The 24,685-nt window shown below is 32.9% G+C and overlaps 1 protein-coding gene and 1 long non-coding RNA gene across 2 annotated transcripts; both read right to left on the bottom strand.

The window, feature by feature from the left end:
* Positions 1-412: 412 nt before the first annotated feature.
* Positions 413-7,161, bottom strand: LOC129881752 (uncharacterized). Its single transcript, XR_008765689.1, has 3 exons — positions 6,946-7,161; positions 1,947-2,033; positions 413-566 (listed from the first exon to the last, which is right to left on the bottom strand). It is a non-coding gene; the product is annotated as an uncharacterized LOC129881752 (long non-coding RNA).
* An 8,191-nt stretch (positions 7,162-15,352) lies between these two features.
* On the bottom strand, positions 15,353-16,739 carry LOC129881751 (protein FANTASTIC FOUR 3-like). The gene has a single exon (XM_055955862.1). The coding sequence runs from the start codon at positions 16,358-16,360 to the stop codon at positions 15,575-15,577; it is 786 nt and encodes a 261-aa protein (XP_055811837.1). The 5' UTR covers positions 16,361-16,739; the 3' UTR covers positions 15,353-15,574.
* Between the last annotated feature and the right edge of the window lie 7,946 nt (positions 16,740-24,685).

Below are 24,685 nucleotides of genomic sequence, written 5' to 3'. Positions count from 1 at the left end.
CACAACATAGTTATAGTCAAACCATCACTCTATAGATTTTACCTTTAAGTTTTTGTGGTATAGTTTTATTACACAAGACTCTGAAGGCAAACCTTCAATTCATTCTCGCCGCACCAATCTAATGTGTAACATCAGTATCAATCTTCCATTTTCCTTGAATCAACAACTCGCATATCAAGTCTCTCTTCCACGTCTAAATGTGATATTTACGTGATAAACATATCAATGAACTTACTTCATGAGGAATGCAACTTTGATAAGGTGATAACATAAAAGCCTTATCATACTTAGTCTTAAGTTATTAATCTAGTTATTACAATTATATCCAACGTTGAATTGGCTCATTAAAGAATAGATTAGCTTTAAAGAATATAAATATTTTCTCTAATACATCCTATCAAATGATCCCCCATATATATTATAACTATTAATCATTAAGGAGAAGAAATACAAGTCTTGTCTCTGTGTTAATTTCAGGAAGAAAAAATAAAGATGCAAAGCCAATGGGAGCACGAAACGTACTTACCCTCAGGTGCTGTTGAAGAATATATGACATTGGCTCTCTCCTGTAATTAGAAAGAAAACACAAACTTCATTGGTTTTTTCACAATTAATATTCTCTCACTCTCTCAAAAAGCTGACCTTGTCTTATTTAATTTGTTCCATCTAGTCTTTAAAATCTTCTGACATTTGGTTTTCTCCATATATATGTATGTTGTCTATGAAACATCCAAAAATTACTAGAAAAGAATGCTTACTCATATCCATGTCCACATGAAATCACATTATGTTAATTCATTCCTTAAGTGAAAAATTGAGGTTAAATTACACATTAAGCTAATCAATATTTACACCAAGCTAGTGATATTATTTTATCATGGTTAAATAATAAATTAATGTCATGATAAAAATATTATTGATTCGATATAAACACCAGAATATATAGCATTCACAAAATCAATTAAATTGGTTAATTATCATATATAAATTTTGGTAATAAATAAGAGATCGTTTAATAGTCATAATCTTAGATAAGACATTATTAGTAAAATTGGAGAAAAACTTCCTAGTGAGGTGATTTTAGGAATTAAAATCAAACAAGCATGAGTGAAATATTTGTTGAGGTTGGCACCCTGAATTAGAATGCTTGTACCAAATCAACCATGTAATGCTTAATGACGTCCCAAGTGGTTTGAAAAAAAAAGGGTGTAATTTATATAAATCTCTTAGTGTTAAGAGTTAATTATATTATTTATATACTTTTTTTAAAATTATAAAATTCTCTTAAAATTTATAAATTTCAGATACATCACTAGACTTCGGATACATCAGTAGACATTCGGATACATAGGGGAGAGATGTATGAGGGGATAGGACATCCGAATATATGCATGGGGAGGGATGTATCAGAAGGGGGGAGAGATGTATCCGAAAGGGAATAGGGATGTATCAGCTAGAGGGGAGTAATATATATATCCGATTTGATATTTTTGAATTTTTTTTAAATGATAAAATTTTTTAGAGATTATGATAAAATAAGATATGTATTTAGATAGTTATTACTTAAAAATGGCCAGTAAATCCATCAAGACCAGCTGAGCTACAAAGATCCATGGAAAATATAGCATTCTTGATTTAATGTAAATACCAGAATTAGTTTTCCAATAACTAGTCTGCAAAGAATTTAGTCCTTGAGCATATAATGAAATAATCAAAGACGATATAGTCTGACCAGCGATCGCGAAGAGTGTTTCACTGTCAGTTGTAATTTTTCAGTTTTTTCCTTCTTTTTACCTCATTTTTACTTAGTTTCTTTCATTATTCCTCAAATTAACTAATAATTCCTTTTTATGCAAACTATGAAGAAAACCACATTAAATGCATCTATTTTCACATAAACAAAACAAAATTCTGAGTTTAAAAAACTCTAAATGATTGAAAATTACCCACTCATCATAGTCCTCCAGACTCAAGTGCATTTTGCTGACGTACCACAATCATGAGATTCCACCATCCAACAGCATGATCACAAGCTACAACATTTATATATATATATTCACTCATGAAATGATTCATATAGAAATTAATTTTAAAAAATTTGAATAGTATTAAAAGAAACAAAATTGCGACGATGAAAAGGAAGTTATGAAAGTGGAACTAGTTAATCCTAGCTAATGCAGGGATTACACAATTTTGGAGTTTATTAAGAATATAGAGTGAATAGAATAATATTTTATATGCTATATAGCTGCTTAAGTAGAAGTATTGTATTGTGCTTTTTTTTTTACTGGCATCGTTTCAATTGTTTGTCTGATTTTATTTTGTCATGGAGTTTAAGAAAATAAGAAAAAAATAAGTTTAATCTTGTGATTTTAAATTAAAGATATATAAAATATATACCAAAATATCTTTTAATTTTATAGTTTTAAACGTATCATATAAAAAGTTGAAATACAATAAGGAGTTACTGAAAAAAAAGATATTTTAAAAATAAATTTTAAAACAACAAATAAATTGAACTAGAGAAAATATCATATTATTGGTGGGAAGAAGACAAGAGAATTTTATGATACCCAATATAGCTTGGAAAGATTTCCTTGTCTATCAGAATCGAAGTCCAGTACTCTATTCATTTTAGTTTATTTGATCTATCTTTTTTTTAGTTTATTTCAAAAAGAATAATGTCTCTTTTATTTTTAGCAATTCATTAATTCTAATTTTTTACATAATATATTTGATTAAAATCACAAAATTAAAAAATATTTTAATATATTCAAGCACACATATCCATGCAATACAATATTATATTGAAATGGGATGAACATATGGTCGTTATAAAGAATATATATAAAAAAAACTAGTTGACTAGCCTATATATGTGTTTGGAGAAATGAAGTAAACCACGTAAGATTGAAGCTATTCACAACTGTATACTATGTACTAGGGCTGTACAACACAAATCGATAAACCGCACCAAATTGACAAACCGAATCAAACCGGAAAAAAAAACCGACTAGTGGTTTGGTTTGACTTGGTTTGGTGTTTGGAAAAAAAACCCGACCATTATAGGGTTGGTTTGGTTTTAACTAAAAAAAGTCAAGCCGAATCCAAACCGACCCGATTATGTTATACATAAAAATATTTATTAAAATATAATTTATAAATATTTTAATTTTTTTTTCATAATTGTTTTTTCTTTCTTACATTTAGATTTGGACTTGAGAAACCATCTAAATAATATGCAAAAAAAAAGTCCATCTTATAAAGTTATATTATAAAGTTAAAACTTCAAACAGTGTTCTGCCTCCATCTTATATGTTGATATTTTGTACTAGAATTCTTTTTAAGAAGCACCGCTCTTTGTTTTTTATTAGATACTATGAAAACCCAAAAAATCCGAAAAAAACCCGAATAACCCGAAAAAACCCGAATAACCCGAAAAAACCCGAAAAACCCGAGAAAAATTAATATCGAAAAACCCGACTTTATTGATTTGGTTTGGTTTATAGATTTAATAACCCGATACAAATGGTTTGGTTTGGTTTATAAAAAATCCGAACCAACACGATCCATGTACACCCCTACTATGTACATACTGTGTGGAGCACCACCACAATTTTGTGGTCATCCAAACATACACAACAACAAAATTAGCTTTTAACGATAATAAATATATTTATTAACAAAAAATATTAAATATTTTATTGAAATTAGTTAATTATCATTAAATTTAATATCACTATATATTTTAGGAACATTTTTAAAGAGTGTTAATTATCGCTAAAAATATATATTTAACGACAATTAATTAATTACAACTAAAAATTATTTTTGATATAGTGATAACCTTGACCTCGTAATCTCGTATGTCCCCCTCCCTATTTATTTTTTTGCCTCTTCATAAAGTATTATTCTGATCTAATTATACATAATTTAGTTATTTGTAATGTTAATTTGGTACTCACATTACAAATTTTATTTGCGTTTTAATAACATTATTTATGTCATATTTAATATTTTAATCGCCTTCTATAGAGGATTTTATCATTTGGAGTTTATATTATGTTATTGATATGTAGGATTAAAATGGTGGTTACGCGATGACGCTGCATGCCAGATGCCGTGTTAGGGTAGGCTGATAGGTCAATGTTGTGAAATTCAGATTTTAAAGGGCGTTTTATTTTGGGGATCTTTTTGGCACTCTATAAATTATGAATAAGTTATGAAAGACAATTTTTTAACTAGGAAGAGTTAGGAGTCGTTGCGAAGGCTAAAGTTTATTGAGTTTTTTTTATTTTCTTCATCGTATTATTTTTTTATTATATTTGTTTGGATGATTTGTAGTATTTTTTTCATATCCATGTGGAGTTAAACTTTTCGTTATATGGTTGTGGTTCTTTCATGTTTGTTGCTATTCGAATATTATTTTTGATCAATTGATTTTCCATCATTGAATTATTTATCTATTCTCGGTCTCAATTATTTGATTGTTTCATCATCACCAGTCAAATATTATTTATGACTCGTTATTTGGACTTGAGGGAGAAAATTGCTAGCGTAATATCATAAATAAGTAGGGTGTGTTTGTGAACCTCTAGATAGGGAATCGTTTCGCCAATGTGGATAGAAATATATCCTTTAGCTCTCTCAGTTAAATATAGGAGATATATAAATGCATTCAGATAATGTACGACGATCATAGAATATAGATGTTAGAGCAGTTTGGGTAGGCTTAGACTTATCCACATGATGTTCATAAGCAATATAAAGATGCAACTAGTAACTTAGGAAAATTGATAGGTGAATCAATTAAAGAATAAAATGTGATTGTTAGATAGACCATAACTCTAAATCGATTTCATTCAACGATAATATAAAATCTATTTCTCTTTGGTTGAAGTTCATTATTTGTTTTCTTTTTATATTTTAGTTAATAAATAATTACATCTTTGATTTATAATGCTTGAATAAATAATTAGCATTAGTTTAATATAGTAAAACTTTAATTATAAGTTCCTATGAATTTGACATTCGATTCTCGAGTTACTATATTATTTGTACAATCATGCATATTCTACCCATCTTGACCTGACATCTTTGAATAGAAATCCTTGTTCCTTTGAGATTCATATGCTTGTAATTCTCGTACATATTTTCTTGAATATATTTTGTCATAATTTTTTCGAGAGGGGCTGTGTACACCTCTCCAATCCTTTGTGGAGAATTTATGTAGTATATGTGTTTGTTTGGGATGACCAATGTAATGATTCCCCATTCCCGAGCTCCTATATTATGATTCTCATGTTGTTTGTGATATTAACAGGACCAACAAAAAGTGGAGAATGTGAAACATGATGCTCAATTTATTGATATAATGAAGGAGTTACAAAAGGCCATAGAAAAGCTACGGTGAGAATTTCAGTCCATATAAGTGAAATGAGTTTTTTTAAATGGATAAATATAGGCTTCAACCTATTTAAGCTCACACAAATATAAATAAAATGAGTAAAACATGAAAATTCATATATAATCATATATCATCCACTTATAATAAAAATCTATAATTGCACTATTTGTTTTTGAAAAAAAAAATTGGTGGCTGGGGTGGGGATAAAAAAATGAATTTTTAAATATTTTTTTCTAAAAAAATAAATAATAAAAAATTGGGTATGGGATGGAGGTGGGGATGGGGACAGAGTAGGAAATTTTATTTTTCAAAAAGAAAATTAAAGTGTTTTTGAATTTTTTTTGGGGAGGGAGGGCTGGGGGTAGCGTGCGCAAATTTATTTATTTTTTTCCAAAAACAAAATTGATAATTTTTTTGGGGAGTGGGGGTATGGTGGGAGGTGGGGATGGGTGGGGTCGGGGTGCAAAGTAAGAAAAAATTAAATTGCTTCTTTTGTATGAAAAATTATTTAAAGAATAATAATAATATAGGGGTGGGGTAGGATAGTAAGAGTTGAGGTATTAACAATTTAGTTTTGATTTAATATATTTTTATTTTAAGATATTAAAGTGGGTTTACAATCATTTTCTCCAAATCATATCAACTCATATTTTATATGGGTGGATTATGATCGAATCTATTTTAACTCGATCCATTCAAATTCAATTCAATCTACCCATTTGCCTGGGAAAGGCTTAGTGTCAAACTCACACAAATGTAATTATCTATAAGTGACATGTCTAGCTAATAACAAGGACGAACCATAAATAAAAGAAGAAATCTAACTATTTTCTATGAGAAGAAATTTTGATGAAGCGAAGATAGTGATCTAATATTGGGTCGAGGTCCGAGTCAACTAATACAATTTCATGAATTTCTCTGTGATGGTCTTACGGACATAGCGACATAACTGATAGAATAAATAACTAAGCTCGAACAAGAGATAAATCAATTTCATTCAGATATCCAAAGGTCAAAGATTCATTTATTAACAGTATAAAACTTAAATCCGAAAAAGAAAAGAAAACAGAGATGTTACTATAGTAGAAGACAACTTAATTATTACTTTTCTGGTATAGGACGGAAACCTCTGCTGAACCATATGAACGCCTCGTCTAAACCTAATTGTGTGCACAGGTGACAATTAATCATTTTTTCTCGAGTTTAGAGCCCGTTTGGATTGATTTATAAGTTGCTTATAACCTGTTTTCAGTTTTTTTGAATGTTTGGCTGATCAACTTAAAATCATTTTATGCTTAAAATAAGTAAAGAAAAATAATTGGGTCTGTTTGATTTAGTTTATCTAAAGTGGCTTATAAACTGTTTTTAGCAAATAAGTTGCTTAAAATAAGTTAAGCCAAAAATTTAGTATCCAGAAAAATCCATTCATTTTCCTTAACTAAATATGATGTACTTTATGTTGCAGATCAGAAAATTTCATGAAGAATAAGAACTTAATTGTGTTATTTTAGTTTGTAAATAACAGTTAGGAGACTTACAAGTTTCTTCTTAGCTGAAGCAAATCACGATTTGGGTCATCGACTGTCAGAATTTCTCAAAAAGCAGATGAATATATTCCCTTTATCCACAAACTAGATAATTTTTTTTAAAAATGCAGTGGTGAAAATTAAATATCTATATTTTTCAACACCCATAATATTGATAAGTTATAGGTAAAGTTTAGGAGAAGGATAAGTTAATGAGATGTTCTGGTAATTAGCACCCCTTATGAATGGACCCGACCCAATAGCTATTTGCTATTTCCAACATTAAAGATTAAAATTGATAACTCCACTAGTGGAGTTAAACCTGAGAAGAGGAAAGTAGTAGCAGAAGGAAGAAGAAGAACAAAGAATAAAGATGAAGACGAATGTACAAAAGAGAAGAGAAGAGGAATTGTAGAGAGAAGGAGGAGCGGTGAGGTAGAGAGAGAAAAATATCTCAAAAAATGAAACTAATATGTGTGTATTACTTCATTAGTATATGTACTTATATTTTTTCACTTGTACATATACATCATTTATACATTTATACATTCAACTACATTTCAACTAACTAAAATAACTTACTAACAACTTTTAACAGCTCTTAACAATATTCTAACTACTTTAACCATGTTAGCTTGCCAAGTTAACACTCCTCCTCAAGCTCATGGTTTGAAGAGGTTTATAACTCCAAGCTGATTTAGCGACTGTTGATGTTGGGATTTTCCTAGACTTTTGGTGAGTATATCTGCTTGCTGGTCTTTGGTATGTATGAAGTTAGTTTTCAGCATACTTTGGCATAATCTTTTCCTTACAAAATGGCAATCTATATCAATGTGTTTGGTTCTTTCATGAAAGATGGGATTTGCAGCAATTTGAATAGCAGCTTTGCTATCACAAAACATGTTAACAGGCAATTCAATCTGAACTCCTAGCTCTTTAAACAGACTTACCAGTCAGGTGATCTTAGCTGCACAGTTGGCCATACTTCTAAACTCAGCCTCTGCATAGCTCCTGGATACTTTTTCTTATTTCTTTGATTTCTAGGAGATTAGTGATTACCAAACTTTACTAAGTATCCAATGACAGACCTTCTTGTTTCTAGACAAGCACCCCAATCAGAATCACAGTAGGCAGTCAATTTATTTGTACCTTGAGATGACATTAGCAGCCCAAGATCTGGAGCTTCCTTGAGGTATCTGACAACCCTCAGTGTTGATTCCATATGTGACTCCTTAGGATTGTGCATGTATTGGCTCAACACTTGAACTAGGAAAGCTATATCAGGTCTGGTCATGGTGAGATACAAGAGTCTCCCCACCAGTCTCTGATACCTTTCAAGATGCTGTAGTGGTTGATCATTAACTCTGCCTTCATGTTAGATGAGTTTATCATATTTTACTAATGTGAGTTTCTTATTCTGTTCTAGTGGAGTTTTAGCAGGCTTAGCTCCTCCTAGCCCACATTCAGCAATCAGTTCCAGTGCATATTTTCTCTGAGACATGTGGATCCCTTGGCTGGATCTAGCACACTCAATGCCTAGGAAGAACTTCAACTCACCTAAGTCTTTCATTTTGAATTGCTTTTATAGGTCTCTTTTTGTATTCTCTACTAGACCTGGGTTACTACCTGTAACCAGCAAGTCATCCACATAGACTAGTACTACAAGTATGTCATTATCAACTTGCCTGGTGAACAGGGAATAGTCATAGTGACTTTGATGAAATCCCAACTTCAATAAGGACTCAGTCAGCTTCAAATTCCACTGTCTAGGGCTTGTTTGAGGCCATACAAGGACTTATGGAGTTTGTAGACCTTGGTATTTGGTTCCCCCTGTCTAGCAAACCCATCTGGATAGTCATGTACACCTCCTCCAGCAGTTCCCCATTGAGAAAGGCATTATGGACATTCATTTGATGAATAAACCACCCCCTAGATGCAGCAAGTGCCACAACAGCTCTGACAGTGACCATTTTAGCCACTGGACTGAAGGTTTCAGTGTAATCTAGGCCCTTTTGTTGATTGAACCCTTTGGCCACCAGTCTTGCTTTCAGCCTTTCAACTTCACCTGTAGATTTATATTTAACTTTGTACACCCACTTATAGCCAATAGGTCTCTTGCCAGGTGGTAAATCCACCAGGGATCAAGTGTGATTAGCCTCCAAGGCATCAATTTCCAACTACATTGCTTGAACCCATTGAGGATCAAGGGAGGCAGCTTTATATGCAGTGGGTTCAGTGATGGCTGAGTATGCAGCCAAACATGAACTGTAGGAAGGAGAGACATGAGAATAGGATATATGTGTTGCAATAGGATATGAGTAAAAGTTGCCTATAGAGGTTGTGATAAAATCTTGAAGCCAAGAAGGAGGCTTACTAGGTCTGGAAGATTTTCTGGGAGGGACAGGAGGGGATAGAGGTTGAGGCTGGAGGTTATCATGAGATGTTGCAGGAGGAGAAGGAGGTCAGATGGATTCTGGGTGTAAATGTGGAGAGGAGTCTAGAAGTGTAAGAACTGGAAATATGGGATTAGAGGAGGTCTGGACATCCTTGAAAGGGAAAATATCCTCTTTGAAAACTGCATATCTATTAACAAAGAAGGATTTGGAGTGGAGATCATACAGAAGATACCCCTTTTTTGATGAGGAGTACCCCATTAGTACAGCTGGAATGGCTCTAGGAGAGAATTTGTCAAGAATATATGGGTAGGTGGCATAGCAGAGGCAACCAAAGACTTTGATGTGGGCTAAAGAAGGATGATGTAGATGAAACATCTCAAATGGGGCTCTGAACTGAAGTAGTTTTGAGGGAATTCTGTTAAGGAGATAGACTGCAGTAGTGACATACTCCTCCCAGAATTTTAAGGGTATAGAGGATTGGAACCTGAGTGCCCTGGCCATCTCCAGGATAGTTATATGCTTCCTCTCTGCAACTCCATTTTATTGAGGAGTATAAACACAGGTACTTTGATGAAGAATGTCAACTGTAGACAGCATGGTCTGAAATGCAGCACTAAGAAACTCACTGCCATTATCAGTTCTCAGAATCTTCACTATTGTGGAGAATAAGTTGTGAACCTGTGTGAAAAATTTTCTTAACACCACAATTGTGTCAGAATTAGAGGCTATAAGAAAGGTCCAAGTAAACCTGGAGTAATCATCAACCACAGTTACAAAGTATTTCTTTCCATCATGAGTGGGTACCCTGTAGGGACCCCAAATGTCACAATGAACTAGTTCAAATACAGCATTTGACACTTGAGAACTTATAGGAAAGGGAAGTTTAGTTTGCTTAGCAAGTGGGCAAACTGTACATATAGAGTGTTCATTGTCTAGAACCTCAATACTGGAGGATTTATTTATTATATCTATAGGAACATGACCTAGTCTTAGATGTCATAGAGTAGCTAAGACAGGTTTGCCAACTGGATGGACACTGCTACTTGTGGAGAGTACAGGAGCTACACCTGGGAGCTGAGTTGAACAACCATTGACTGCTGCCTTTGGACCTCCTTCCTTCAGAATGTAGAGCCCTTAATCCTCTTTACCAATCCCCTTGACCTGACCACTAAAGAGATCCTGGAAAATACAGAAGTCAGGAAAGAAGGTTGCCTTACATTTGAGCTCTTTGGTGAGTTGTGATATAGAAAAGAGATTACACTTTAAGTCAGGAACAAACAAAATATTGCCAATAGATTGATTCCCAAGGATATGTGTGTTACTAACATGTGAGACTGATACAACATTTCCAGTGGGTAACATTACTTGTCTTCTCTCAGATGGTGGTATAGTGTGAAAGTTATTTAGGAGTTCAGTCTTAGAAGTCATATGATTTGTTGCTCCAGTGTCAACTATCCAGCTTCTATCTACATATTTAGAAACTAAAGCAGATAGAGCACTACCTGCTGTAGCTGCTTTAGCTGAGTGTTCTCCTCTATTGTCACTTTCTTTGGCCAGCATCTGCAGTATCTGATGGTACTGATCCTGTGTGAAGAAAGTTGTAGGTGTAGGTATGTCACTAGTAGATTGTGGACCTCCACACTGAGTGGCTTCAGCCTGATTGGCATGTGAATTAGGATTGAAGTGTTCCCTCTTTTTCTTAGACTTCTACCGAACTAGATAGTCTTTCACTTTAAAACATTGTTCCTTAGAGTGTCCTCTATAACCACAGACCTTGCACACAAGAGTTGACTTGTGGAATTTTTGTGGCTTGTATTGGTTGCCATAGTTCCCTCTTCCTGGGTTGCCATCACCTCCTGGTTGATGGCCAAAACTGCCACACTGATTAAGGCCATTTCCCCCCTTTTTACTGAATAAAGCAGTATATTCCACCATTTTAGAGGCAACACCTTCATGACATGCACTTGCCAGGTTTCTTTGGCTTTCATGATTGACTATCAGAGAGTAAGCTTTGTTAAGGTTAAGAATTGGATCCTGCATCAGTATCTGACCTCTGGCAGCTGAATATGACTCATTTAGTCCCATCAGAAACTCAAGCAGCCTCTGGTATTCAAAATGTTTTTGGAATTTTTTTGATTCAGCACAAGAGCACCCTAGGCATGGCATGATGGAATCAAATTCATCCCACAATCCTCTTAGGTGTGTGTAGTATTCTGTAATAGTCAAAGTTCCTTGAGTGAAACTATGTATTTGTTTGTACAATTAAAATACATGTGCACCATTGATTTTGTCAAATCTATCTTTCAGATCACTCCATAACTTGTGTGCATCACCAGCATAAACATTACTACTTAATAGACTAGGTGTAACAACATTCATTATTCAAGACAAAACTACAACATTACACTTTTCCAGATGTCAAACAGCTCTGGTGCAAATTGAGACTTAGGAAATCGCCCATCCACAAAACCTAATTTACCCTTACCTACGAGCTCAATGCGCATAGACCTACTCCAAACAGCATAGTTCTCGGAACCTGTCAACTGAAGGAAGATTAGAGAGCTACCTGGAGTGTCGTTGGGATGAAGGTACAGAGGATGATTGTGCCCTACAATCGGAACTTCATAGCTGGTTGGACCAGCGGTTGCATGTGCTCTGTTCAAGTTTGGGCCACCAGTTTCCATGGATCCCGACGTAGCTTCAGCTGTATATATCTCTATTGATAGCTTAAACGCCTAGATCGTCGGTTGACTTCTTCTACTGGAGTTTAGATCGCCTTTTCTACCCTACAAACCTTGTAGGCTCTTATACCATGATAACTCCACTAGTGGAGTTAAACCTGAGAAGAGGAAAGTAGTAGCAGAAGGAAGAAAAAGAACAAAGAATAAAGATGAAGACGAATGTACAGAAGAGAAGAGAAGAGGAATTGTAGAGAGAAGGAGGAGCGGTGAGGTAGAGAGGGAAAAATATCTCAAAATATGAAACTAATATGTGTGTATTACTTCATCAGTATATGTACTTATATTTTTCCACTTGTACATATGCATCATTTATACATTTATACATTCAACTACATTTCAACTAACTACAACAACTTACTAACAACTTTTAACAGCTCTTAACAATATTCTAACTACTTTAACCATGTTAGCTTGCCAAGTTAACAAAAATTTTATTGGAAGTATGGAAGTAATTACTTCCCCTCTTCACTTTTACTTGTTCATTACTATTTCAAAAATAGATTTTTATTTTTACTTGTCACTTTTAACATATTAAGAAAAATATTTTTTTTCCTTCATGTTTTACCCTAACACTAATTACTTATTCTCCGAATCAATTTTCAAGACCTAATACTAAACATCAATTAATATGGATATTATCGTAGAATGTTCATATTAAACATTGTTTTCTAAGAGGCGTGATGACAAATGATGATCATCCCAAGTCATGTACATATAGTATAAAGATTTATTACACAATTGTAATTTAATTGATATAGCAAGTAAATGGTTTAACTTGATATAGCAAGTGAATGAGACACCATATCTTTACTAGATTTCTGACTCATTAATGTTTGTCATAGTAGTCGATTTATTTGTCAAATATCTTTAAAATGAAATGACGGTGTAAAAACTTTTTAGACCACCAACGCATGGAATTTAAACTAGTATTATTAATTATATTCCACCCTTTTCCTTGCAACAATAGGAGATATGATCAGACCATTTTATATGCTCAAAATAACGTTTTTCTTTTTAATTTTATTTTTGAATAACGAAATAATAACCAGTTAGGCATATTTCCCTTCTCAGTAACTCTCTTTTTTTAACACCTTTTCCTTTTGTATGTCACAAGGAACCTTAATGTATGGAAGGCTTAAGTCCACGCTAGGTCATTTATGTCCTCTTCCCAAAGATATATATGGAGCCTTCTTTCCATGCTCTTTATTGGTTCATTGTACAGTCACATCAATTTCTAATGTAACAACATCTGATTTTAGATCCTAACTTCTTGTTTTTTACGTGCAAGGGAAAGAAAAAGGAGAGTGAATTAGCACTAGGACCACCTCCATGAAATTGCACATGATCGAGGCATAATGATGGAGTCAAAAAATTTAAAAATATTGTCACACATTGGAATATTCAAATGTGCACCTTGAAGCAATTTTCAAGTCACATTTGCCTTTATACCAAGGAATCCAACATTTTATATATATAGTTGTACCTCATTTGCATCGAAGTGTTATGATATTATTGTAAGGAATGAGACTTGAGTTTCATATATATATTGATTTATGATATTATCGTAAGAAATAGGAATTGAGTTCCATATTGATTAAATGGGGAGCTGGTATATGTGCGGTTTATATAGGTTTGGGCTCTTCCAATTCGATCAATAACTAGTTTTTGGACTGTGGTTTTTCTAGAATTATATCAATGGCATTAGAATCACTTATCATCTTATGTGCCCACCGTGACTTGGATGGTGACATCGGTATGACAATGTTCGGTCAGGGTTAGCCATCGAGGACGACAAATGCAGACTGTGATGACTTCTTGTTATATTATCGTAAGGAATGGGACTTCAGTCCCACATCAGTTAAATGGAAATCTGATGTGGGGCCTATATAATCTTGGGCTCTTCTACTGTAATAGTTAGTTTTTGAGGTGTGATTCTCCTAATTAAAATAGTGTCAAATAGTATAATTTTGAGACGAAGAGGCATATAATAGGTCGTCCATGCCTCCACCATCCAAAATTTATCAAAACCCTAGTTATAATTAGTCTTGGATGCTTTAGGGCACATGGGACATGTGATATATTGCCATCGACTATAATGGCAGGTCCTATGTGGTCGGAGCAATGACAGTTACAAGGCTTACGTACGGTACCCAATGGTACAGAAAGCCCACTTGCATGAGCTATTAGGGGACATACATATGCGTTTTATAAGCATATTGTATTACATCTTGTAAATTATAGTGGGGAAGGAATATGGATCAATGGACATGCATGTGATTGAGTCACAGATATTATTATTTTTATTATTATTATTAAAGTGATGGAAAAGTCATGATCCATGATGTTGATGTTGAATGCTATGAAGGGTTGGAAAAAAATCACTCTTAGTACAATCTTGAATGATTATAACAAAGTAACAATAAGGGCCCTCTTCCACCTTCCCATGTTTGAAATAGTTAGGAGGTTACAAGACCTTTGATAATTTTACCATTAAAAAGTGTGGTGGCTTTCCGACATTGAACTTCAAAAGAAAGGAGGAGAAGACGATCTGCGGAATCTCTTTGAAAGGTAACTTGAATTAGCAGTCGGCATACTTAGGTCTCAGGATGAGATTCTGAAAGAGTAACTGCAATAGTTTTCCTCTGCTGAAAAGCAGTCCTTCACGGATATGGGAGCTTACTCCGTTGTTGCTGGTTTAGTAAGCTAAGCATTTCCATCCTTTATGATTATGAAAAAGGAATGGATATAGGGCTTTCATGGAATCCTCCGACCTTAAGGGAAAAAAATTGCTAAGAAGTATTTAGCCTTATACAACGCTAGTCCGAATTAGTCATACCAAAAACTTTTGTTAAGAAGTATTTAGCTTTATGCAACGCTAGTCCTTATTAGTCATACCAAAAACTTTGATAATTTCAACCTCAAACCAACTCCTCCCACCTTCCTTCTCCTTACATTATAGTTTTAGTATTTGGTTCATGATGACAGAAATATAAAATATATTCCCTCTGTTTGATTTTAATTGTCATTTTAGCTCTTTTCAAATCCATTAAGAAAAAATAATTAATACAAGGTATAGTTTATCAAGTCAATACCATTTAATAAAGGTAGACTAATTTTCCCTCTTAAATAGTGTACGTACATCTTTAATATGTTAAGAAAATATTTGGAAATAATTGTCAATTTTAGACTTACTGAATTTTTAAAATAACAATTATTTTGAAACAAAAATTTGTAAGCTAAAACGATAGGTAAAATAGTATGATTTGTTGTTTGGTAGAAGCGTTTTCCTTTTTATCAATAATGAGTGTATTGGATAGCATGTCCAATAACCATAATAACTAACGTTTACATAACCAAATGGGAAAATTAAAAATAAATATAAAAAAAAAAACATAATAAGTAACAACAATGATGAAGAAAGACAAGTGGGTGTGTGAGAGAGAGAAAGAGAGAGAGAGGGATTTCTTCAACTACCAAAGCTCCAAAAGAAAACTTTTCTAGCTTTTAGGAAATAGCCACCCAAACTGGCTCCCAACATGGAATCCCTTTATTCCTATTCCCACTTGCATTGCACCTTGTTGGTCTACTTGAATACTCCCCAACCCCTATATCACTTGCTAATTTCCTACTACAATTTTCATTGAATTCATCATTCTCTTGGATAATTGCATCTTCTTCTCCATGTCTAGTACATTCGTCGTGTTTTAACAACGAAAGCTTGAGCCTACCATTAGCACGTTCAACTCGGAAATTAGAGTTGCAACAAGTGATTGACATTGCTTTTAATACTAAACGACCACCTTCGCGATGAGGCCTAATTTGTACACCTTCATTTCCATTCATTGAAGTTAGAGGAGGTGGAAAACTAGCTGTCTTGTTGATTTTTTTCGCAAATTCTCTACATTTTGACCGTTCAACTCCATGAAGAGAAAAATTACAAGAGAATTCCTCAATGTTTTCGGTAATGTCACTGCCTGTTTCGCTTCCTAAGCTTTCAGTGCACATTTTCAAACTCTTTGTGTTGAGAGAAGAGAGTTTCACCAGAGGAGGAACATAGGCTTCTTCCTCTGGATCGCCTTTTCTCGAGTTTTGACAAGGAATTGCAAGTGCTTGGATAAAGCTCCAGCCACCAACATTGTCATTTTCTTCTTGAATTTCACCGATTTTACACTTTTGCGGCAATGTCATAGGTTGTGGGAAATTTGATCTAGGAGGAGCTAATTTGTTCATTACAAGTGTAGGTTCTAGACAAGATTGTAACCCTTGATGCAGTGTGGAAGTTGAGGTCATGTTTTTGAAACAATGTGCACTAAAAAGGAACTAAACAGAACAAGAACAGAGGGAAAACAGAGGATTTTGTCTACTTTTATATTTAACTAGGAATGGAGTTTTTGAGTGTTGAGAAAATCATCTGCTTAAATGAGGATAATTATTATTTCTTAACTCATTGAGTCATGTTTGAGAAAAGCATATGCTTAAAATGTACCTTAAGTGATAATGCTTAAGAGGGTGGCAAAGTGACGGTAAAAAGGAAAAAAAAGAAGGATAGAAAAAGGGAAGGTAGAGAATAGATAGAACATGAAAGAGAAGTGAAAGGGGTAAGGTTGAATTTATAGGACCAAAAAGTAACCATTTGAAGGTTTTCTCTTTTTTTTCTTTTTCTTTTTTTTCGGGGGGTTTTTTGTTGAACACAGGGCCGAGCCAGCTTGGACCTGAGGCTTCATCTAAACCCCCTTCAGTAAAAAAAAATAATATTATTTATATATAATTAAAATTATTTTTTATGTATATATAATATACATGTTAAACCTCTTACGACTTGTTTGTGTGCTAATTTGTTCGTATTTTGAACTGGTTAGTGAAAATTTGGGGTTGAAGGGGTTCTCTATTTGCCACTAGAATGATTCAGCTTTCACTCTGCCACACAATTATTTGAGGAAAGGAACAAAGAAAAGTGGGAAGCTAGAAATAATTTAAAGTTGGACAAAGCTCATTGGTCTTTGTTTTTTATTATTCACTTTCTTTTAGCTAAAAATTCAATTGTTGAGTTTTAATAATTTCTTTTAGAAAGAAAGAATTAAATAACTTGTGGATTTGGGAGGGTCATTCTCTTTTTGCCATCCAAAAGTGAACCAACAAAAAGGATTCCTTCTGATATTTCTTTGACATATATATATTGCTTTTTTCACCCCCAATCCCCTTATTTAACTTGTGCTTTTCAACCCATTCCTTTTTAAAACTTGGACTAGGGACGAAACCTAAACCTAAAATTAGCATTACAACGTTTGAGCAACTTCAACAATGAAGAGAGATTAAAAAAAACACTCAAATTGGAATTAAGATTGAAGTCTAGTAATTGTAGTTTCATCCTACTCCACATAAATGTCGGACTAATTTTAATTAACCAAAGTTCCTTCTTGTTAATTCATCCACTCAAACTTTCACGTATTCTGATGCAGATAAATTTGATATTGACTCCTATCATAAGACTTAAAAGAAAAAATATAAATAAACGAAATGACTCTTTAATTACAAGCGTGAAAAAAAAAAAGAACTACCTACTTTTGAAAGAAAATAAAAATCTTATCTTCCAATATATGTATCCCACCCCAACTATTTCAAAAAAAAACATGGAACCAACATTGTCCTTTGTTTGAGATTTAGTTTATTTATATATTGATATTGTACCAAAAGAAAAAAATTAACACATTTGATTGTTTGCTTTATTTTTTAGGTAACTAAATTCACGTATCATAAATAATTCATTATAATAACATTTTAGGTGACTTGATTGTGAAAAAAATATGTGTCCTAAATAAATAGCATCGCATGGTTAAGAGGCTTGTTTAAATCACCGACCAAATGAACTTAGCACTTGGTTTTTTGGTTTTCATTCGTTGTTCGATTTTCATATTTGAATCTAATTAAATTTAAATTTGCTTTGGAAAGTCCACATTGGGGGTAAAGCAATCACTTACAAAGGCGACTCCTTATCTAGAGAGATTCAAATTCGAGATCTTTACTTAAAGATAAAGTACTTATCATTCCATTATAATTAATATTGATGTCATATTAACTCGCACTTCCTAAGCCCCTATTAAATAGTGCAAACGTGGCATCTTGAGGTGTAAAGTGTACCAACTTGTATTTGCCTTTAGAATGTAACCTCAACATTGGTCAATCTTTTCTTTAACCTCATTATAGTAAATGTGTAGAAGCCATTACTTAAAGATAAAGTTTGTTCTGTTTGATTTAGCACCAAAGGATGTGGCTAATAGGTCAATAAGGTGACGAGAATCCTAAGGCGGTTTTTAGAAATAAAAATATTAAATTTTATATATTTAAGTTTTTATAAATAATGAGTCGAGGGTTTTTCGAAAACAGCACTCCTATCTTGATAGAAGTAAGGTTTGCATGTATTTTATCTTCTCCAAACTCCACATTGTGGGATTTCACTGGATTATTATTGTTGTTGTAAGTTTTTATAAATAAAGCTATAGAAAACTTGCTCAAATAAAAAATAATAAATGTTTTATAAGAATTAACTATGATAAGTATTCTATAAAAATTAATCTAAATGTGCTTAAGCTGAGATCACGGTTATCAAAATGTAGGTTTGTTTGATTTGTTTAAAGTTAGAAAGGTCATTATTTATAGAGGTGCAATAAAGAATTCTGCCCCACTAATGGTTTATCTCATTGGTTTACCATTACACCACTGAATCCCCAATCCTTTGCTTGCTGTGCAGTGACAGTATCAATATCCACTAATAGTTGTTTCCAGATATATGTAATGTGAACCAAAATAAGAATCAGACAACTTTGTATTTGTCATTCAAAGAAAAATATTCTTTTATTATTTTATGTTTAAGTAGTCCAAAAAAATTATTTTTTTAAAAAAATAAATTTCTTAAAAAACAAGAGAATGACTTTTATTAGGGAAAATAAGTTTCAAAAATGGCATTCCACATTAATTGTATCTTCTCTGCTTTCCAACATCTCATCTTCACCCCACCGTCTCATAGTCCCCATCCCATCTCCATCGCCTTTAGTATTAGTTTAGATTATATATAAATTGGAAAAAAAATTATAAGCAAATTATTTATGTATTGCATACAAAAAAAATAAGTAAAAATCATGTTTATTTTTCATGGAAAAAAAAACACTTTCCTTCCTACGGAACCCACATTTAGTATATATTGCTTTTCCTTGATCTTTTGTCCACTACAGTACGTATCTACTTTGGTCAGCCTGTTTTTTCTCCCCCCAAATTAGCATTCCGTTCTTTCTATATTAGTTTCCAATTAGCAGTGCGTCTTTATGCTTGATTTCGTGGTAGTGTTTAGACTCTATACAGTCCTAGTTGTACAAAAAGTTCCTAGTACATTTAATCTTATATGGTGTAACACAAAAACTTTTATTTCAAGTATCCCCTATTTGCCAAGAAAAAAGTACAAGTATATATATATATATATATATATATATAGATAGATAGATAAATAGATAGATAGATAGATAAGTGTCAAAAATACATATAAACTATTCTTTTTTTTGAATTTCATACTTAAACAATTAGAAGTGTGAATTTCATACATAAACTATCACTTATTAGTTTGAGAAACACACATAAGTGGTGTGTGTAATGCACTCTCTCTACTCTCTTTATATTTTGCAAAAATCTTGTCACATGGATAAAATATTTCACCATGACAAAAATTAAATAAACTATTAATATTAATTAAAAGTTAAAGACTAAACTATTTTTAAATTATCTTTTAAAAAAATAAATTTAAAATATTTTTCTCACCCACTCCATTACCTCCCTCCCCCCCCCCCCTGCCCCGACAATCTCACCGTTTTATTTTTTATAATTTCTTATATAAACTATTTTTAAAAAAAATGCATACTTCACCCCCTCTTTCACTCCTTAAAAATAAAATTATTGTTTTTATTTTTTAAAAAAAAATTAAGTTATACTTATCACATCTAACCCTTGGCCCTTAATTTATTTATTTATTTATTTATTTTTGGATTTTTCTCATTTTGAGTTAGATATGTATATATATTTTTAGAAAAATATTTTTTCTACTCGCGTACCAAATATAACAGAAATAAAAATTATTTTTAAGAAAAGTTTTGGGCCAAGTAAAAAATAATTTTCCAAAATCATATGTATATATCTAACCCAAAATAAGAAAACATTTTGGAAGGGAAGGGGTAGAATTTTTTTTAAAATAATATCTAAATTATTGTTTAAAGGGGGGGGGGGGGATGGGGGACGAAGTAAGAATTTTCTAAAAAAAAATTATAAAAAAAATTTAAAAATTAAAAATAAAACTAAAAAATTGGAAGGAGGGAGGTATGGTGAGAGAAAGTGGTAGAGTGGGATAAGAAAAATATTTTATATTTTATTTTGTAATTATTATTTTTTTGAGAGAGGATAGTAATACTTTAATCTTTAATTTTAACTTCTAATAATTTATTTAATTTTTGTCAAGGTAAAATGTGATGTGACATAAAATTTTAAATGAAAAAAAAGTGTAGTACACACCATGATGAGAGTTGAATGAAAAAGAGTTGTGTGTTTCTCAAAATAATAAGTGATAGTTTGAATATGAAACTCACGCTCTCAATAATTTAAGTATAAAACTCAAAAAAAAAAAAATTAGATATATTTTTAACACTAATCTCTATATGTTACATAGCATCTCAATTGCCATGCATCGACTGGTTGTCTCCTCTATCAAAGAAAGAGAACTTCAAGATTGAACCTTGGAAGATAAAGAAAGGTGAGATATTGAATGTCAGCCTCCTCTAATTAGCATTCAAATATTTCGAAGCACACATTATATAAGCAGAATAGTAATTGACCTATCTATTCTCTCTCAGTGGTTGATTAACCCGAGCTAAGCATTTTGATTTGGTTTACGTGTTTCTTCAGAGAGAAAAAGATGGGAAGAAACAAAAGTAACAAAATTATATCTAAAAATTAAAAAAAAAAATATTTCCCTGCTAATAAATCTATTGACGGTGTCGGTTGGAAATAGAAGTTGTTTTCACATAAAAAGGGAATTACTCCTGTTAATATTTGTCACGATCCAAAAATCGAGGTCATAATAGCACACATCCCAAAATCCAACCTGATGTGTAAGCCTAAAAGCAAAATTCATACAAGACTCCTCAAGGGAAAGTCATGCCACGATTTAAATGAAAAGAAAGACAATGAACAAATTATCCCAAAACCTGATTTTATAAGTATAAAGAGCATTTGATACAAGGTTCGAGTCTGAAGATACAACATAAGTCTCTGAATGATACAAAAGAAGAAGAAATAAAGATAGATTAATGACGATCCGAATTTCGGGACCTCACCACTAATCTGAGAATACACAATCTGCTAGAATATCAGCTGTCACGTGAGGTACCATCACTAGTATTTGCATCAAAAAGGGACACAGAAGTAGGGGTGAGTACAATTCACATGTATTCAATAGGTTTTAGCCGACTGAGTATAAGGAATTAATCAAACCTATGAAATAAACTAAAGAACGCTTCCACCTGTATATAGAAAAGTCCCACTTCGACATCGGTGCCGCCAATTTATATATATAATGGCGCGAGTAAAGTACACCCATAATAACATCTCATAATCACAATTAACCAGATAATTCAAGTAGCACAAATATCAATGCAATGCAATGCAATATGATGATGCAATGATGTGGTGGTACGGTAAAATCAAGACTGTCGCACAGCCTGTCGTATACACTTGTCGAGCTGTGCTACCAAGCAGGACCCATGGGGGCCTCGTAGACCATATACCTCAATCACAATATCTCATTATCCTTATCACCTCCTCGTAGTCAAAAGATCACAATACATCCACTATCATGTCGTAAAACTGCCTCGGTCAGGAACTCAAGATACAAAGGTTTAAAGGTGTTTCATTTTCTTTCTCAAAAAGATTTTTCATATTTCTCAACTTTTCATGTTTCATGATATGATGAATGAGGATGAATGCATCAAAACGCATATGGCATGGAAGCAATATTCAACTCCACATGTAGTACAAGGTTCAAAGTTCTCAAAACTTAACCTGCACATGATACTCACCCTCAATAACCCCTCAGGTGAGCATCACAAGTCAAATAATACCACCAAGCCTCTCTCCCAAGCAAATCATTAATCACATGCTCTCAAAGACAAATAAGATAACAAATAAGGCCCCCACATGGTCTATGTAATACAAATAAACCCCTGCACGGCAACACATAAATAAATAAGCCCTCACACGGGCATCACAATATATATAACATTCTCAACTCATACTACAACTCCATCCCGAAGTCTATAGCATATGAATGACTAATTACCCCATCTCAGTCTCAAAGAAGGATAGTCAATTGCCGAAACCGCACTAGAACACCTCCACCAGACAAGCAACTCTCGAATTCAATACCCGGAATGACAACCCACTATCAACAATGGAACATACATATGACAAGTAATCCAATGACACCCATAATGATAGGTTTCAGAATCAGGGGTAAAATGGTCCAAAAATTAATTATTTTCGAAAAGGTCAAATCTGAAATTTTATTTGAAAATTATGTTCTACACATCGAGTAGAGTTTATGGATGAAAACTCCATTAAAATCGAGTAAGAATCGAGTTCCACATCATAAAAATACGATTTTCTAACTTGAAAAAAAAATTCCAAAACCCACCTTTGAAATCTTGATTTAAAAATGTTTTGGAAGATAATCATTGCATAAACTGATAAAGAATAATCTCACCACAATGTTCTTTGCAGAAAAACTCACAACTTAGACTCAAGAATCATTAAAAACGGAGCTAAGATGACCAAGAAACAATCCTCTAAAATTCATTAAAATTCCAACTCGAAAATGATAAGGCAGCAGCTAGATTAGCGAATTTACCTCACACGAAGCTCCTAATCAAGTGTTTGAGCTCACCACTGAATTTCTAAGGAAAAACTACACAATTTAAAGCTTTGAATCACTGAATTCGAATCTAAGATGGACAAGAAACCATCTTCCAAATTTTACAAAAATCTGAATCCAAAAATGATCGAAGCAGCATCTAAAAATATTACCTCCAACAAAGGTTCTAATCAAGATTGTGAGCTCACCAATGGACTCCCCATGAAATTCTCTTGAATATAGCCTCTTGAATCGTCAGATTTGGACTTGAAAAGCTTAAGAAATGAGGGTTCAAAATTGAGAGAAAAATCTAAAAAATCTACACTTTTGCACCAGATTTTTCTGATTTTTGCATTATTTAAAGTCTCCGAACGGACATTTGAAATTCGTTCGGAACTCAATTAAAATAAACCAGATATGCTATCCCACTAAATTCGACATTTCGAACTCAATGGTGCATTCAAAATTATCATACGAGATCATTTTAATAAAGAGTGAATCCCACATCAAAGTGGTATTTTAAGCCAAATTCCACAACAGTCCTCGGGATTAGACCAGAAACGTCGAAAAGCAAATGAAGGATCGTTGTAGACCAAACTCGATATTTTCGAACTAACTGTGCTATCAGAATTTTCATCCAAGTACATTTTTCAAGAATGTTGACCAAAGTCAACTATAGGCTTACTTTTAAAGTCAAAAGTGTCAAATGGTCTCAAACTCGTATTGATTGCCTCGATAGTCATACCGACAATGCTACTAGCCTAATTTGGTCATTTCGGAGTTGATAAAACCATCATAATTTAAATTCGACGTCTCTATGACCAGGAACTCGAAAAGTCACAACTAAACCAATTTAGGCCTTCAAAATACCAAATGGGTTCGGAACCTCCAAAAATTCAGCCAACATTCCTTCTAGACCAAAAATCATCCCCGAATCCAACGGAGTCTTCGAAATTCCATTCTGAGTATCGAAACTTTGAAAGTTGACCAAAGTCAAACTTTGGCCTAAAATTCCTTAAATTCCTAACTTAAGACCTCAAATCTTCGTTACAACTCCACAACTAATTCTGTTAACTCTCCTAGACCAATTTCCATATTTCGGAGCTGTTGAAATTGATGAAATTCCGTTCCGAGACTCGTAGCTCCGATTGGTATCGAAAATCACTTTTTCACCTCTTAACTTTGTAAAACTCAAGAATTTGCACAATTTACAAACCATTAAGTTTTTGACACTTTCAACTACACAAACCAATCAAATAATACTCGAGAGTACTAATAATAGGGGTAAAATGGTAATTTCACATATTTTTTTAAAAAATGACCCTCAAGGTCATTACAATATCGTAGAACATGATAAGAAAGAGGAGAATTGACTCCTTAAAGACAAATTGGGCCAACCATTTATTGGACTCATTTGATTTGGACTGATCTGATATTGATATTGACAGCTTACAAAATATACACACAATTCACAAGATATGCAGTTGTACATAAGATAATTGTATATATGGTGAAGAATAAAATCAACCAAAATTAGAGTAAATACATTAGTTCTGTTTTACATTCCATTTTCAGCATATACATGTATACATAGTGATAGAAATCTGTACATTGATCATAAGGAAATACATTAAAAAAATCACAAATTCTCTCTTATATTTCTACATATTATC

The sequence above is a fragment of the Solanum dulcamara genome, chromosome 3 (assembly GCF_947179165.1).
Source record: "Solanum dulcamara chromosome 3, daSolDulc1.2, whole genome shotgun sequence".
Classification (NCBI taxonomy): Eukaryota; Viridiplantae; Streptophyta; class Magnoliopsida; order Solanales; family Solanaceae; genus Solanum; species Solanum dulcamara.
The sequence above is the reverse complement of the archived record's forward strand: the minus strand, read 5'-3'. Positions and strand labels throughout refer to the sequence as shown.